Raw genomic sequence first — 15,609 nt, 5'->3', positions numbered from 1 at the left:
TTACTCTTGCCAAGCTCATAACTTCATAGCCACATCGTCGGATGAAGAAAATTGAAAACATCAAGATTTATATCTTAATAACACAAAAAGAGGTCCACCCAAAGAGTAAATTGTGTCGACCGTCAGGAATAAATAAAAGCGAAATTCTACTTGCAATAACCACAAGTACCTCTGTACATGTACATCAGTTTATACCAATCAGACACACTAAGAACAGCAACTTCTTTCCACCATAAAAATTGAGAATTAAAGTGAAATTAGAGGTAAAAAGATTTAAGATAGATGAGTGGAAAAGAACAAATCAGACACAGCATCACACCAACTTCAAAAGGTGACAGAGGCAAAAAGAAATAACACTTTTATGTGTAATACAATTACCCATTACAAAAAGAACACGAGTTCACAGCAGAATTAAGTTCAGCCTATCCAACCATATTCCATAGTTGACACACAAATTTAAAGCTTTAACATGCATGGATGAATACATAACCAAGCCAAAGATTTAACCACATACACTGGCATAAAACCAAAAAAAATAAAAAGGATTTAATTGTACATGATACGACTGTCAGTTGCACTCAATGATAAATACAAAGTAATTATTAAAATATGCAAGATGATACCATCAGCACATGTATAGTAGCTGAATGTACACAAGTTATCCCGTTCAACTGTTGGTTATACCAGAAAATGAAGAGGTAGAGAGACCAACTGCAACAGTAGATCACTTTCTCAGGGTACAGGGTTTGCAGCAACGGTCAGTGACAATATCGCAGCACCACAACAAGCAGAGATAATTTAGACATGTGCCATAATATGCCATACATTTTATGACACCTGGCAGGCAGGCACATGTTCCGGAATCTCCAGAGAACCCCATTGCTTTGGCTCTTCATAAGCTCTTCTAAGATTGCGGATGAACCAGAATCAGGTGATTTTAAGGCACATCTAAAATATGAAAAATCCCTAAAAGCAATCAAATCGCATGCTTTCTACTAAACTTTATCATTTTCTGAAGAAAAAAATGAAAAGAAATCAATCGTATGCTAGTGGTCACACGTGGAGTAAGGAAAAGTCAAAGACTGTCTGCACATAAGATGGTCCTAAAGGATCATCTACATGATAGCTTCCTATGACCTGGCTACGCCTCTGACAGTGAGAAGGGACCTGAGGCCAGGGAGCTTGTATAGATTATATCTATTTTTGCATCCTGTTAATATTGACTTTTGAGCAGCATATCCTTAGAACTTCACTATGTTGCTCAGGAGGAAGTTTCTTTAATATTTCTGCTATCGCAACCTTATGCTTCTTTTGAAGATCATCAAGTTCCTTCTGCTGCTCAGTCAACAAACGCTCTAATTTTTTAACAATGAACTGCATATCCTCGGACTTATTTGCAAGAAAAGTTTCATTTAGTTTGGTATCACTGCCCTCAAGCTGTCCAGAGTGGACTCCACGGTTACACAACTGAAATCCAGCACATGAAGGTGATTCATCCAGGTCTCGGTTTAGACTGTTAGTGGAGGATGGGTTTCTCGCATTATAAGATATTAGTAATGACCCAATTCCCAGATTATTGTCACCACCATCACCAGAACCTGGGGGACGTATCTGTTGTTTAGGTGAAGAGCGGTCAATTGACCGGGATGTCCTCTGGCCATCCTTTTTAAAGGAATCACCTTTCTCATCATAAACCTCAAGAGATATGTCTTCACTTCCATGCAATTCCAACTCAGAACATGCATTTGAGTGTGCAAGAGATGATGGAGAGTCTACACTAGTTGCCTTTGGAGAATCAGACCAATACTTCCGACCAGAAGGGAGCCGTTCTAGGGTAAGACTGCCAGCTGGATTGTCTAATTCATTGGGCAAAGCAGAAACTTCATCTTCAGCTTCCGAATCATGGCTATGACAATCAGAAACTGTTACATAATTGCTATGATATTCAAAAGCTTCTCCTGACATCCATTCTGGGACATAGGCATGTATCTCAGCATCTATCATTGCAGCAATCGTTGTGACATCTTGATCCGTAAGGTCTAATTCTGCCACCATTTCTGTGGCAACACTTACTGATGTGTCCGCCTCAATATCAAATGGAAAATGAATGTTGCGAATTTGACCTATGGTAAAACAAATCAGCAACAGAAACATTGAGTTGAGAGTAATTACGAACAGATACATCAGTCACAAGTAAACAAAGAAGCAAACTTGTAAACCTGTTGAATCCGCAATCCGTAGCTTTAAAAATATTGTGTTGAGGTCTTTGCGTTGACCTTCCACAGTGAAATCTCGACCAGCTGTAGCTAGTTCTAGTTGGTCATACCCATAAATTGTACTTGCATTGGAATGACCAACATTATCTGCATTTGCAATCTAAAATTACCAAAAGAAAGAGGATGACAGAATCACAAGAAATACATGTCTCATAAACATCAACAAATATACTATGACCATTATAAGATCCAGTCCAATCTTTCTTTACCTGATTGACTTGATGATGATCTCAGGGAATAACCTATGCTGTCAGTGTCTGCATCTTCTTGGAGAAAAGAGTCTAGTAATAATTCCCTTGCGGGCAATCTCTCAGAAACATTGGCAATGCATTTTTCGATAAACCTCTTGACTCCTGGATCCTTTACCTTAGCCAATGAAGCAGGCTTTATTCCCTACATGCCAATAATGAAACTCATCAGACAGCCCACTGCAGACAATCATTTTGCAAAACACCTGACATAAGTAGGCATTAAGCTTATGGCATTCAACTAAGTTAATATTTCCTTAAGACTAATAAAACAAATGGAACAGGAGTAAAGTTGTGTTAAACTTCCAAATAGCATAGGAACCCAGTCACACAAAGGAACTCCTAGAATATTTTGAATGATAAAGTACAGAGCAAACAAAAACCTTCTATACTCGGATGTGTAAAGACAATTTCTACGAATCTACAATATGATGGCAACACACAGAAATATAACATAATTATTAGATGAGGACATTCAAAACATGTAATCATAAACAGCACAGGAACAATGGGAAGTTAGCATTTTCTCAAGCATCATAATGTACGAAAAAAGATTCATCAAAGAGCAAAAGAAAAAAAAGGATATGTTAAAATCTGTCAAATCATAGCACATGATCCCAACTTACTTAATGATCTGCTACCCTGACCATAAAAGAATGAAATACAGAACTTAATGAACCATGACCCACTTAGTAAGGGTGGCTACATTTGAGTGTGGGGGAGAACAAACTTAGATTATTTTTTCAACTTGATAAGCTGTCACATCAGAACAGGAAACATGATCTGGGACTAGTGTAAAATCCCAATCTGTGATCAGTTTATCCAAATTTGACCCAATTACCCAAGTAACAAGTTTCTCGACCGAGCTTGGTTTATTTCCAGCTGGTTCAAATTGGTTAGTGAGTCCAGGTCGGGGATTAACACATGTTCCATCAGTATCATTTCTTTGGTACACTAAAACCGATTACGAGTTAAACAGGGATCCTTACAGAAGCAGCCAAAATGACTGAACAAGAACAATTCAGTTTCAATAAAAAGAACTTTCAACCAAATGCCTTAAGTACACAGAAGAAGACCTAACTCAACCATCTCAAAAGATGGATTAATCTCAATATTTAGGAACTCGTATTCAAACACAGGGGTTTCTTTTATACAAAAAATAAAAAATAGCATCTAATTCATGATCTTTTAATAGCCTTTAGTTGCAATATGACTCATCTAACAACTTATGGTCACTATCAAATGCATCAAGGCATCATAAGTCATCAAGATGCATAAGGTATCTCACGGCCATTACAGTGTCGAGCTTCATATGAAGGTTGACCCTTGCTTGTTGAGGCTCTTGAAAAGCACAAGTATACATAATGTGATGACATTGACACTATCTACTTTTTGTTCTAGTAATATGATAAAAAAGATTTTCGAACTAGTATCATGCCAAGAGTCGAATGAAGCAACCAAACAAAATAATTGTATTAATGAATCCAGTGCTCAGTAAATTAACAACGAAAAGTTAAATCGTCCATGAATATATAGTAAACTCACTGAGGTCACTTTCTTGTATATTTGTGCTGCATTGGTGCATTCCACATACGGGTACTCAAATGTCACTAACTCTAATAAACACATGCCAAATGCATATATATCAACAAGCTCATTATATTCTTCCTCATAAAGTTCTGGAGCCATAAATTCGGGTGTCCCTGTAACAACATAATAACTGCTAAAAACCACTTATTCCAACTTTTACGAGCATTTGAAATTCAACATTCCAACCAAAAGGAAGACAGTATTCACCAATGCAACTATGAGCGGAGTGAGCATGGCAAAGAATGGCTGCCAATCCTAGATCACCTATTTTCACCTCCCCCTGGTTCCCATTTATGAAAATGTTGTCACATTTCAGGTCTCTGTGGATTACTGGTGGATCATGGCTATGGAGGTAGTGAAGCCCACTCAAGATTTGCCTCGACCACTTCTTCAATGCTCTTACATCCACATGCTTATGTTTTTTCCTGTACCTGATTCAGCAAACAGACAATAAACAATTATCTAGCGATCTTAGCTGAACAAAAGAAATATGAATATTCTTAAAGAGAAACCGAAAGCGGTGGATAAAGGACGCACTGACGCAATGTCCCAGAGTTGAAGACCTCGGTGATGATGTTGATATTATCATTCTTGGTGTCGACCCATGAGTTAAAGAACTTGATGATGTTTTTATGCTTGAGGGTCTTGAGCAAGTGAACTTCCGAGTGGAACCGGTCCAGGTCGTCGGCATTCCGAAGCAAATCGGCCACCTTCACCTGATTCCAAGCCACCTCTATTCCTTCCACCTCATCAAAAGCCTTGTAGCTGGCAAATCGCGCTCTCGTCAAGGATTCCAAACAGCTCGAAAATGCCAACACACAACCAGACAAAAAGGAAACTACAAACAAGCAAACCCTACTTAAGCCAAGAACCACGGATTAAGGATACACGGTCTTGAAAGCCCCCTTTCCTAAAACCTCCTTATACTGCAACATCAAGCGCAACAGAGGATGAACGAATTAGGGCATAATCAATCAATAATTTGCTACAAGCAATCGTGTTCGGCTATCATAGAACTTCGGCACGGGATTGCCGTGATGAAAAGAGGCCACCGGCCGCAAATACGACAATTATCCGGCAAATTGAAAGGATTGGAAGGGCTATAGATTGGGAGAACTGACCCGGCCGTAGCGCCCAGTGGGATCGATCTCCACGAACTCGGCTTCCGGATCCTCCGGCTCCTGCTCCGGCGTGGAACCTCCGTGCATTTTTCTCCGCCAGTCCCCAACCCTCTCGAGCACTAATCCTGGAAAAGCTTTGAAATTGCTCGACGCATTTACCCAAAGAGAACAGAGAGTCGAATTGCTCGCGATCCGGGTGTTAATAAAAGGCAGGGGGCAGAGGCGCTCCTTGGCATGCGTGGGGTCGGAGTTTTTGTTTTTTGTTTTCGTTTTTCTCCTGTTGTGTCCGGCTGCGGGAAAACAAAAACAGACGTCTCAAATACGTCTGCGCCAATGCGTATTTTTGGACGCCATTAAATTGCTTTCTGGGGAAGTTCTGCTGCTCCGCAGGAACAGTATTAGATGTCACCCTTCCCCCCTCTACACACGTGGTAGCCTGCTATTGGAGTGTCGCATGTGCCCCAACAAATCTGAATTTGATTTATATTATTGAATAACTAAAATATTTTTAAAATTATATTAAGTAATCAGTGAATTTCTAGGAAATTTTATTTTTTTATTTTTTTTCTAGGGAGCTACCTCTACATCATATTTTGTGAAGGGTACTCATTATTTATCATATATTTTAAAATATCCTTAAAAAGACAATAGATAAGAATACGTTAAATATTTTTGAATAGGTTTATAATTTTTTAAAAATAATATAAATTTATTTTTTAAAAAAATTAGATTATTCATCGGGTGTAAATAGATATCGTTTCATTATATTATCAGGAAACATTTCAGATATTATGGTAAATTAATCATGACCTTATATATATATATATAGGAGTACCTCTCATTAAGAAAACTTTGTTTTCAAAATTCACCCATAATTCATTATCTCTATATCTAATGAAACACCAATATCCACCATCTATAAGCAGCAATTAATTGTAGATGGTTCCATTTACCTCAAGAAAATAAAAAAAGAAAGGGGGAAAATAAAACAAAAGGACCAGCTTGATCATCTTTGGAATCAATGAACATGGACAAGGTTGGTCGGCTGGGTCCCATCTGGCCACCAATGGCATGCAACTCTGGACTCCCATCATTGGCAATTCTTTTCCTTCTCTTGCAGATACAGTCAACCATCTTTAATTTGATTGCAGCAATCAGAGGGAAATTGTTATTGCAGATTGAATGATGCTTTTATACCCACTTTATGAATCATTCAGTGACTTTGTCACTTTCTGCTCACTTTACCAAAATCCTTCATGAAAAACATCTTCTTCCTACTTCATTTGTATTTCTCATGTAGTTTCCATTATCCATTTGGAGAGTTTATCAAAAAAAAATCTTATTTTAGAATTACTAAAGAATAAGTATATTATATGATTTACAGGGTTTGAATATGAATCCACACAAATTCTATTTAAAGACCTTTTAATCATCTAAAAATAAAAAAAAAGTATATCAGGTATTTTGAAATAGTAAATTGAATTTAATATATTTTATAGTATTACGATAATAAATGAATTGTATTACATTCGATCGCATAATCGATCCGAGACATATTAAATTAGGCTTAAAAAAATCATAAAAATAAATAAAAATATAAAAAAATAATATATTAATTATTTATATCATATATATTTTTTAAGGTAAGAGTTTGAGATTAGTCAGACAAATTTTTATGATATTATAATATGAATTACATTGTACTTAAAATCAATGTAAAATTAAACAGTGACCTTTCTATCACTCTAAAAGATTAGCTGTTACTGATTTCCTTTACCTTCTTTTGGATTTATAAGCCATGGAACTAAAAATATATCTTTCACATGCTTCAGCTTGGGTTCTCCATGAATCGGTGCTGTATGGGAGTTGGATCAGCTTTGTTTGCAGGTGGTGCTTCCATCTTCTTCGTCCGGTCATTGCTGTCATGTACCCTTCGACGGCCCCATCCATCCATAATTCATATAACCAGAAATCACAGGCACACACACCCACAAGAGAGAGAGAGAGAGAGAGAGAGAGAGAGAGAGAGAGAGAAACAACAAAAACATTATTTTCAGCGCCAATATGAGTTCAGCTTAACCAGTTTATGATGAATCATGGAGAGGATGTGAGAGGATTGACTGCATTGGCTGACACGAGCCAAGCTCGAGACAGTACAAACACCCATGTTTGCTCCAAGGGTTGATGTCCTTTGATCTGCAAAAGAAAAGCCAGTCCCCTTTTCTTCTTCCTTGTTTCCTTCAATTTCCTCGTCACATTCAAGACCAGTGGGCTGCACCATTTTCTTCCTCATCTCCATTAACCCAACACCAATCATGAGTCAGCTTTTAATTTCCGCATATTATTTTTATACTTGATGATGGGCGACCGCAGTCTATATCTCCTCCCCCTCTGGTCTCTCTCATCCCCTATTTCGTCTTCATAGCTTTGCTTGGCTCTTTCTCTCTCGTACTGGCAGATGCAGGACCCGCTATTTACGTTTCCTTCCTGCTTCGCTCCCGGCGAGCGGCTCCCCGAGGATCCCACCACCGCAGCTGCGACCAAGTCGGGCCAGAGCATCGTCACGTCCATTTACCGCACCAAGATCGCAGGCCACTGCCGGCTGATCACCGTCACCTGGTGCCGGGACGTGCTGGTCCGCGGCCTCTCGGTGTCGGTCGACGACGAGGGCTCAGGGAGCGGTACCGAAAGCTGCGGCGGCGGCGGCGGCAACCAGCTGGTTTGCTTCAAGGTGGAGATGCGGCCATGGCACTTCTGGCGCAAGCACGGCTCGAGGCGCTTCCAGGTGGAAGGGAAGGCCGTGGACGTCCTGTGGGACCTTCGGAGCGCGAAATTCTCCGGCGAGCCGGAGCCGCAGTCCGGCTTCTACGTCGCGGTGGCCTCCGACCACGAGCTGGTGCTTCTGCTGGGCGACAACAAGAAGGAGGCCTACCGGAAAACCGGGTGCCGCCCGGCCACCATCGACGCCACCCTGGTGTCCAGGAAGGAGCACGTCTTCGGGAGGACGCGGTTCGTGACGCGAGCTCGGTTCCAGGACAAGGACAGGCCGCACGAGATCGCCATCGAGTACAGCAGCAGCAGCGGCGGCTGTAGCATCGGCGGCAACATCGACCCGGAGATGGTGGTCAAGATCGACGGCTCGGTGGCCATCCACGTGAAGCATCTGCAGTGGAAGTTCCGGGGTAACGAGTGCATCACGGTGAGCAGGGCGCGAGTGGAGGTGTACTGGGACGTCCACGACTGGCTCTTCAGTCCGGGGCTGAGGCACGCCATGTTCATCTTCAAGCCCATCACGCTGCTCAGCTCCTCGATGCCGCTGTCGTCTTCTTCCTCGAGCACCGTCGACAAACACATTGCGCTCATGACGGGCTCCTCGGGGTTCTGCTTGTTCCTCTATGCATGGAAGTTAGATTGACCATGTCACGGTCCAATATTACTGCTGCTATCATCGCGGTTTGGATTAATAAGAGTTTTAAGAGCCATTTTTGATCCAAGTTTAGCGCTTTCGGTGATGAGATCTGAGGGAAGCTGGACATGCTTGTGCAGGAGGAGAAGGGAGGGGATGACTGGCGAGCACATGGGAAGTCGGGGGAGGTCGAAAGGTAGCAACAGCTGGTGTGGTTGAATAAAGGGACATGATAAAGGATGACAGAGTGGACTCACCAACATGGCGTCCAATAATGCTATTCTCTCAACAGTCCAAGCCACCACCGTCACCGCTACCGCTACGACCACCTCCAGCTTTCCTCCCCCTGTAAACCACACCCCAAATCTCTCTTCTTTGTTGCTTCTGCTGCTGCTGCATTTGATTCCGGTCATTCATCGAGATCAGATTCGCCCCCCCTTCCCCAAATTAATTAGACGATCCAATAATTGAACTGTATAATCACTTTAATTGATGTGTTCTTGCATATCTATCCTCTGCAAATCCTAAGTTTGAAGTGGACTAAATGAAGTTTTGGGTAAGAAGGGTCAATAATCATGTCTTGGGTCATTTTAGTTAGCGTATAGTTCACTACTAACGACTAGAGGAAATATTCTACATAACATAAATATTTCATGAATATTTTTTATTTCATGGATGCTGTAAAAAATAATTGATCATTTGTCTTCTTATATTGACTAACTATGAACCACATGATTTGAAGTGAATATTTTTTATACCATTTGTCCCTCCTCTACGGTGTATTTGATGAATTCTTTCTAGAGAAATCTTGAAGTGCATACTTAACCCAACGAGAGTACGATAGGTGCCCTTTGATACTTAATCAAAGAAAAACATATTGAGTGGCCTTTGAGGCTTAGCTTAAGGACAACATATCTAATGACCTTCGATATTTAGCCTAAGGAGAGAATATTGAGTAGTTTGTGATGCTTGGCCTAAGAATGATGTATCCGACGATCTTTGATACTTGGCCCATGGAGGACCCATCGGGTAGATATTAATGCTTAACTCGAGAAAAGTACATCGGGTAGCTTTTGATGCTTAACTCGATGAGGACGCATTGAACAACATTTGATGCTTAGTCTGATGAGAGCACATCAGATGAATATTGATGCTTACTCGAGAAGGGCCATATAAGGCAGCATTCGATGCTAAGTCTAAGAAGAGCATATCGAGCAACCTTCGATACTTAACCCAATAAGAAAATATCGAGTAGCCTTTACTACTTAATCCGAGAAGTGTGTAATTGGTGAATATTGGTGTTTAGCTCGAGAATAGCATATTATATAAATCTGAATCCTTAGTTCAAGAATGGTGCATTGAACTAATAAGTCAATAAAAGAGTCACCGACAAATATATTTGATAGGTTATATGTCATATAGAGTGAGAAGGATGAGCAAAAAAAAATAGATGAGAGGTATCTAACAAGATATTTGACAATTGAGCTAATGCTTGAGGCTATAAATGGTTTTTTGAGTAATATAGGGATTCATTCCTCCTCCTAAGTCCTCTCGAGTCTTTAGTCTTCTAAGCCCTTTGCCCCCACTTCTCATCCCTTAGTCCTCCGAAGTGTCCTCGCTTTGAGGTTGGGAAGATGTCTTCTTCCTATTCAACTGAGTTTCAAACATTGTGATAATATTTATCCATATAAAAGTCTCAACTTGCATTTTGATGATGGAGGTCAGTGGTTCAGCTTCCACCTATTTTGTGAAGTAGTTGATCATAGTGATCAGAAACCTAAGTTAGCTTAAGGCAAGTGGGAAAGGTTGAGTTGGTCTATCCCTCATTGAGCATTTTGACCGGGTGAGGAATGTTCACCGATGCTATAATGGTTGTTGCTATTAATGTTGATTAGCGTGTGTAGCCAAGAGTTGAGCTAATCACGGGATGAAGGGGATGATAGATTTCATCATCCCCGTCAGGGCTTGCACTAGTTATGTTAGATTAAAAAAGACTTTGATCGAAGCCATCATGTATATATATTGATGCATTCAACAGTAAAAAGAATCTATGATCGTTGAATAACCTCTGGTATCAAAATGGAGTGTAAGCAATCTTAGAAGCTCTCGTAGAATATAACATCTATTTGTTGTCCAGATTTAGTGATAATATTGTAAGTGGGGACCGAGACATCTTGGTTGGGACACTCGTTCAAAGAATCGATGGGATGATGCTCTTGTGGCATCTTAATCCTTCCTCTAATACCAAAATGATAAGAAAAAAAAAATGATGATCGACATGGAGCAATAGACCAACCCGACTCGATCATATCTTAACTTACGAGTCATTCGACTTGTATAGTAGGTTTTCAATATCTAATGTGAGGGTTAACCTGTATTCAATACCAATATCTTGTAAACTCCATCATCCAATGCCTATATTAGGTTCAAGATGAATTAAGTAGAGTTTTGATTACCTACCCAAATTTGGTGGCTAGCTATCAAAGAAAATATTCTATGTAAGAAAAAAATATTTTCAAATATTTTTCGTTTGATCGATTGTTGAGAATTTTTATTTTTTATTTTGCTAGTTAGGAGGCCACATGTCCGGACAAATAATTTTTATATAAAAAATAAATAAAATAAAAAATTATGACTTTGGAGGGATGTATATGAATTTTCTTTATAAATTAATCAATGCATGGCAGACAGGAATCAGATTCCAAGTTTATGATCGGACGAATATAACCCATCTTTCTGCAGATATGTTCACGGCCCCACACGTTTCTTGTCTCACAAATTTTTGGTTCATCGAGAGGGTCTGTATCTGCCCGGACATTATCGGACTCGGGTACGGTACCTATGCTCCGCAAGTTTGATCCGAAGCATCACATCTCTTGTCTCTAATATAGAAGAAATGTTGGACATGTTTCTTTTGGATCCATAAACTTATTGGATTCAAATATGAATTCGTTATTGAGGCATATACGGCTTCCTTACTTCTTAGCCTTTCTCTTCTCGACGACGAAGAAGAAAGCGAGCGCGACGACAGAGAAGGCCGACAAGCACGCTGCGGCGATGCCCAGCGACGCATGCCGGCCCGTGATCCCGACAACGTCGAACAGGTTGGTGGTCTTCTGGGCGTCGGTGCTCTGCCCGTAGGCGACCTCCGCGTCCTCGGAGTCCAGCACGTAGGCTCTTACGAAGAAGGTGGCCGTGGGGATGCTGCGCTCCACGGTGTACGTCACGGAGCCGGCGGTGGCGTAGGGCTGGGTGGTGATCTTGAACTGGCACGTCTTGTCCTTCTTTAGGTTGTCGTCCGTCTTGCGCCACCCGCGGTCGGCTTGGCTCGCCGGAGCGTAGCAGAAGCTCACCTTCACCTTCTTGTAGGCTGAGACGGTGGCCCCCGGCAGGCTCTGGTTGATCGCCCAGGTCACGTTCATCTGGTCGACGCCAGCATACAACACTGCATGTCTCATACGAATGAGAATACTTCAGAAACCGATGCCAGGAGAACTTCTTGTCCCATCATCAAACACAAACAGAGAGAAAGAGAGAGAGAGAGAGGATCGTTTTCCTCTGAGTGGTGTTGGAATATTCTTTCGTTTGTAAAGGACAAATTTCCAACACACCGTCGTCCTTTTGTTGCATAGGCAAAAGATAAAAGAGATATGTCACACGAAAGACCGTCAGACAAAAAGAAAGCATAAAAGAAACAGCGGTGCATTTCCGCTAGGGAAACAGGGAGCTTAAGAACATCATCCACAGTAGTTGAAAGGTACTGAAAGATGGGAAGGAGGCTTGCAGAAGATTCTTTTCTTAAGAACGATCGAGCATGATGACATGATCAATGAAAAAAATCTTTCGCAGAATAAATCAATGACTAGAATTCAATAAGAAACCAGTTAATCCATGATGCTGGAACAGAAGGTACAGACCTTGGCCTGGACTTGGGGATGCAGTGACTATGAGAGTCTTAGGGACGGAGGAGAACAGCACCGCCGCAGAAGGCCCGAGATAACAGAGGAGGAGGTGGAGAACCCTGACTTGACACGAGAGCAAAGCAGCCATTGGTTCTTCTTTGCCTTCAATTGTGGGAGCTCCCTTGGTTGATGGTGGCTTCTTATATTTAGTTCCCAATCGACTGACCAGTGGAAAGCCAAATAGATCTTGCATTGCTTGCGCAAGATTTGTGGGGGCTCTTCATGGGCCCAAAGGATGCTGGAGTAGCAGTGCAGGGAAGGGTGATCATGCGAACACGGTGGCCTCCATCATCGGCCGAGGGGTAACATGACCTCCGTGGTTGACTTTATCCTTCGTGGACCGAACATTCTTTGACTGTCAATTGCACGAAAGTGTGACACGTCGATGAATGCAGTGTGGTGTTTCGACCGCCGTTTCGCCCGAACCGGCACGAAACGGGCGATACGTACCGGTCCGAATGTGAACCGCTACACGGACGGCCTCCGATTCGGGCGGTCCGCCTTGACCCATTAACTGTAGCTTTTAGGGCCCGCATTCGCGCCACCGCTTCGCCGGAACGCGAGTGCGTCTTGCCTCGTGCTACCGTCCGTCGCTGCTCGCCGTCGACGGGACGCTTCCTCCTCCTCCTCTTCTTCCTTCCATCTCTTCCTCCACTCCTCTTCTTCCTCTTCGAAACATCGCCCATGTACCGGTGTTTCGTGTGTCAGTGGTCTGGCTTCGTCCCTCTTTGAGTTTGCGAAGGGTGTCAAACTGGCCCTTGGCAAGGCAACAGAGTTTCTGAACGGTGTCACCAAAAGCTTCCCTCGCCAGAACAAATGAGGGAGGAGCGGGGGAGCGATGGAGATCGGAAGAGGAAGAACAAGCAGACAAGATTACAGGAAGAGCAAAGGTATCTGTTTGACATTGCTACGCTTCTTCCTTGGATGTACTCCGGATCCGGGTTTAGAGGAGGGGCTTCTGGTTGAAGGGCTTCCTTTTGTTTGGTACGTCTCCTTCCTTCTATTCTGTAGTTTCTTGATGTATCTCAGAATGTCTACAACTTCCCCATTCTGAAGGATGAGCAGTAGAACTAAGTCAATTCTGCATGATTCGTGTGCTTGAAACGTGTAATGCTTTCCACATTTACTTTTCATTCTCCATTGTTCTAAATTGTTTTCTTATTTTTAGGGCAACATTGGTGATTGCTCCCTCTTAGTCGCATGAGTATGAATCTGTACGCAGAAGGTAGATCTTTGTTCTTGCTAACATAAACCGTAGCAATCCCTCGGCTCAGATTTAACTTGCTCATGTATTTGACTGAAGATTGGGTGAATGGTCGGTCATGTTGATCCAGCCTAAATCTTATGATGCTCTATATCAGGCTACTTACCTTTTGGATGGGAGAAGGATTGGATTGTTATGATGTTGAGATATAGTTGTTCTTCTTTGAAAATGGACATGCAAATGAAAATAAGGGCATTGAATAGGCATGCAAGCAATATGATCTTGATGAGTTTTTTTAAAGGAACTCTCCATAACAATCTTCAGACTTGTCTGAGCATCGGGTGTAATATTTACTCTACAAACTTAATTATATGGAAGCGAAGTCACTGCTTTTGCAAAAGCAGAACAACTTCTTGATCCATTTTCCCAGTAGTTGCACCTTTCTTTATTACTTGAGAGACTACAGATCAAAAAGTCTATTGATCACTCTACTTCTCAAGAAACATCAATAACTGTGTATGGGTCACAGAAGTTAGTTTCTTGTTTAAATCATGCTTAATGTCCAGTTAAATCTTCTGGTTTAATCAAAGACTGTTATTCTTTAAGATTGCTAATGCAGAAAAAAGAAGATAAAGAAAATGACAAGAAGAGGGGAGGTGATTAATGTTGTTTTAGACTGAAAAAGAAGAGAGAGTCTATCCATCCTCTTAACCAATAAAATGGATCAAGAGATGGACCAACATGCCAAAGACACTAACATATGAGATATGTTGTCTGATAGCAGATAAGATTTCCTCAACTGCACGAGGAAATCTCTGAACAGTTGAGGAAAATCATCTCTGCTAATATGTATAAATAGCCACCAAGTTCACTATCTCAAGCATACTTTGTAATTACATTTCATACTCTATCATGGTATCAGAGCCGCTTCATACTCTATCACTGTCCACATTGCAAGAGTATTCTAGTAGTATCTTAAGTTATTTTTTTTAATTGAAAGCCATACTATGGAAGAAATTATGCTAGATTAAATGGATGCTTCAGCGAAAATCATGTTTTATATCAAATTGTGTGGAATCCTGTCCTAGGAATGAAAGTGAAATAGGTCTTGGATATATCTTTCTTGGACCCTCTAAATTGATGAGTGATGTCATTTTCATGTAACAGTGTGCCCCATGTTCGCATGTGCTATGCTGGCCCAATGCTTGATGTAGTGTGTGTTTAAGAGAAGACATTATTTAAAACAACAATCTGCTTGCCTGCCTGGGCAGTCACTTAGACTGGGATGGCTTAGAAGTCTTTTAATTTACTCCATAAACACTGTTTTAATTGCTGTGGATATTAAATGACTGCCGAGTTTCCATTTGCAGTGACTGATCGACTCATTTGAAGTACTTTTGATGTTGCGAATGGATCATACTGTGGTTTTTCGGTTAATGGACTTGTTACTCATTGTAATATACTCCTAGATGCCTCAAAATCTCTTCTGACACCTTCTCTGATGCTGCAACTGTCAATGTAGCAATCAAATGAGTTGTGAATCAGCAACTGCTGCTTCTATTGACAGTAGTTGCTGTTGTCACTACCATAGCTTCCTTCCATTGCATTGGTTAAAATAGCTTCCCAACTTAGTATCACTAGGTTGCTGCCTGACTCCATGGCACTTGGTTACTTAGGTTGCCTGTTTAACACCTTTCATCTTCTAAAACATAATACCAGGTGAAACTTTAGCTTTAGCTTGTAATATATTTTTTTAAGGTGATGAGTTTCATGGTCACAGTGAGGAAGGAGGTTTATTAATC

The 15,609-nt window shown here is 41.2% G+C and overlaps 3 protein-coding genes across 3 annotated transcripts; 1 reads left to right on the top strand and 2 right to left on the bottom strand.

Annotated features, from left to right (window-relative positions):
• Window positions 1–332: 332 nt before the first annotated feature.
• Window positions 333–5,435, bottom strand: LOC135624955 (probable serine/threonine-protein kinase WNK3). Its single transcript, XM_065129113.1, has 8 exons — window positions 5,236–5,435; window positions 5,003–5,040; window positions 4,652–4,879; window positions 4,322–4,545; window positions 4,070–4,227; window positions 2,486–2,669; window positions 2,220–2,363; window positions 333–2,123 (listed from the first exon to the last, which is right to left on the bottom strand). Exons 1-8 carry the CDS (start codon window positions 5,320–5,322, stop codon window positions 1,198–1,200), a joined length of 1,989 nt encoding a protein of 662 aa, XP_064985185.1. The 5' UTR covers window positions 5,323–5,435; the 3' UTR covers window positions 333–1,197.
• Window positions 5,436–7,290: 1,855 nt separating this feature from the next.
• Window positions 7,291–9,213, top strand: LOC135625941 (uncharacterized). The gene is made up of 2 exons (XM_065131097.1): window positions 7,291–8,688; window positions 8,782–9,213. Exon 1 carries the CDS (start codon window positions 7,694–7,696, stop codon window positions 8,648–8,650), a length of 957 nt encoding a protein of 318 aa, XP_064987169.1. The 5' UTR covers window positions 7,291–7,693; the 3' UTR covers window positions 8,651–8,688; window positions 8,782–9,213.
• A 2,074-nt stretch (window positions 9,214–11,287) lies between these two features.
• LOC135624232 (high-affinity nitrate transporter-activating protein 2.1-like) lies at window positions 11,288–12,861 on the bottom strand. The gene is made up of 2 exons (XM_065127647.1): window positions 12,559–12,861; window positions 11,288–12,086 (listed from the first exon to the last, which is right to left on the bottom strand). Exons 1-2 carry the CDS (start codon window positions 12,794–12,796, stop codon window positions 11,617–11,619), a joined length of 708 nt encoding a protein of 235 aa, XP_064983719.1. The 5' UTR covers window positions 12,797–12,861; the 3' UTR covers window positions 11,288–11,616.
• Window positions 12,862–15,609: the final 2,748 nt, after the last annotated feature.

This window comes from Musa acuminata, chromosome BXJ2-10, assembly GCF_036884655.1.
Source record: "Musa acuminata AAA Group cultivar baxijiao chromosome BXJ2-10, Cavendish_Baxijiao_AAA, whole genome shotgun sequence".
NCBI lineage: Eukaryota > Viridiplantae > Streptophyta > Magnoliopsida > Zingiberales > Musaceae > Musa > Musa acuminata.
Note: the sequence above shows the minus strand (reverse complement) of the source record. Positions and strands in the feature narration are given on the sequence as shown.

Excerpts from the sequence above, each read along its gene's own strand:
- LOC135624232 (XM_065127647.1), bottom strand. The coding sequence starts at position 12,796 with ATGCAAGATCTATTTGGCTTTCCACTGGTCAGTCGATTGGGAACTAAA. Across the intron at positions 12,087-12,558 it reads ATCCCCAAGTCCAGGCCAAG|TGTTGTATGCTGGCGTCGAC; the intron begins GTCTGTACCTTC and ends TGAGACATGCAG.
- LOC135625941 (XM_065131097.1), top strand. The coding sequence starts at position 7,694 with ATGCAGGACCCGCTATTTACGTTTCCTTCCTGCTTCGCTCCCGGCGAG.
- LOC135624955 (XM_065129113.1), bottom strand. The coding sequence starts at position 5,322 with ATGCACGGAGGTTCCACGCCGGAGCAGGAGCCGGAGGATCCGGAAGCC. Across the intron at positions 5,041-5,235 it reads CCACTGGGCGCTACGGCCGG|TATAAGGAGGTTTTAGGAAA; the intron begins GTCAGTTCTCCC and ends TTGATGTTGCAG. Across the intron at positions 4,228-4,321 it reads CTCCGCTCATAGTTGCATTG|GGACACCCGAATTTATGGCT; the intron begins GTGAATACTGTC and ends ATGTTGTTACAG.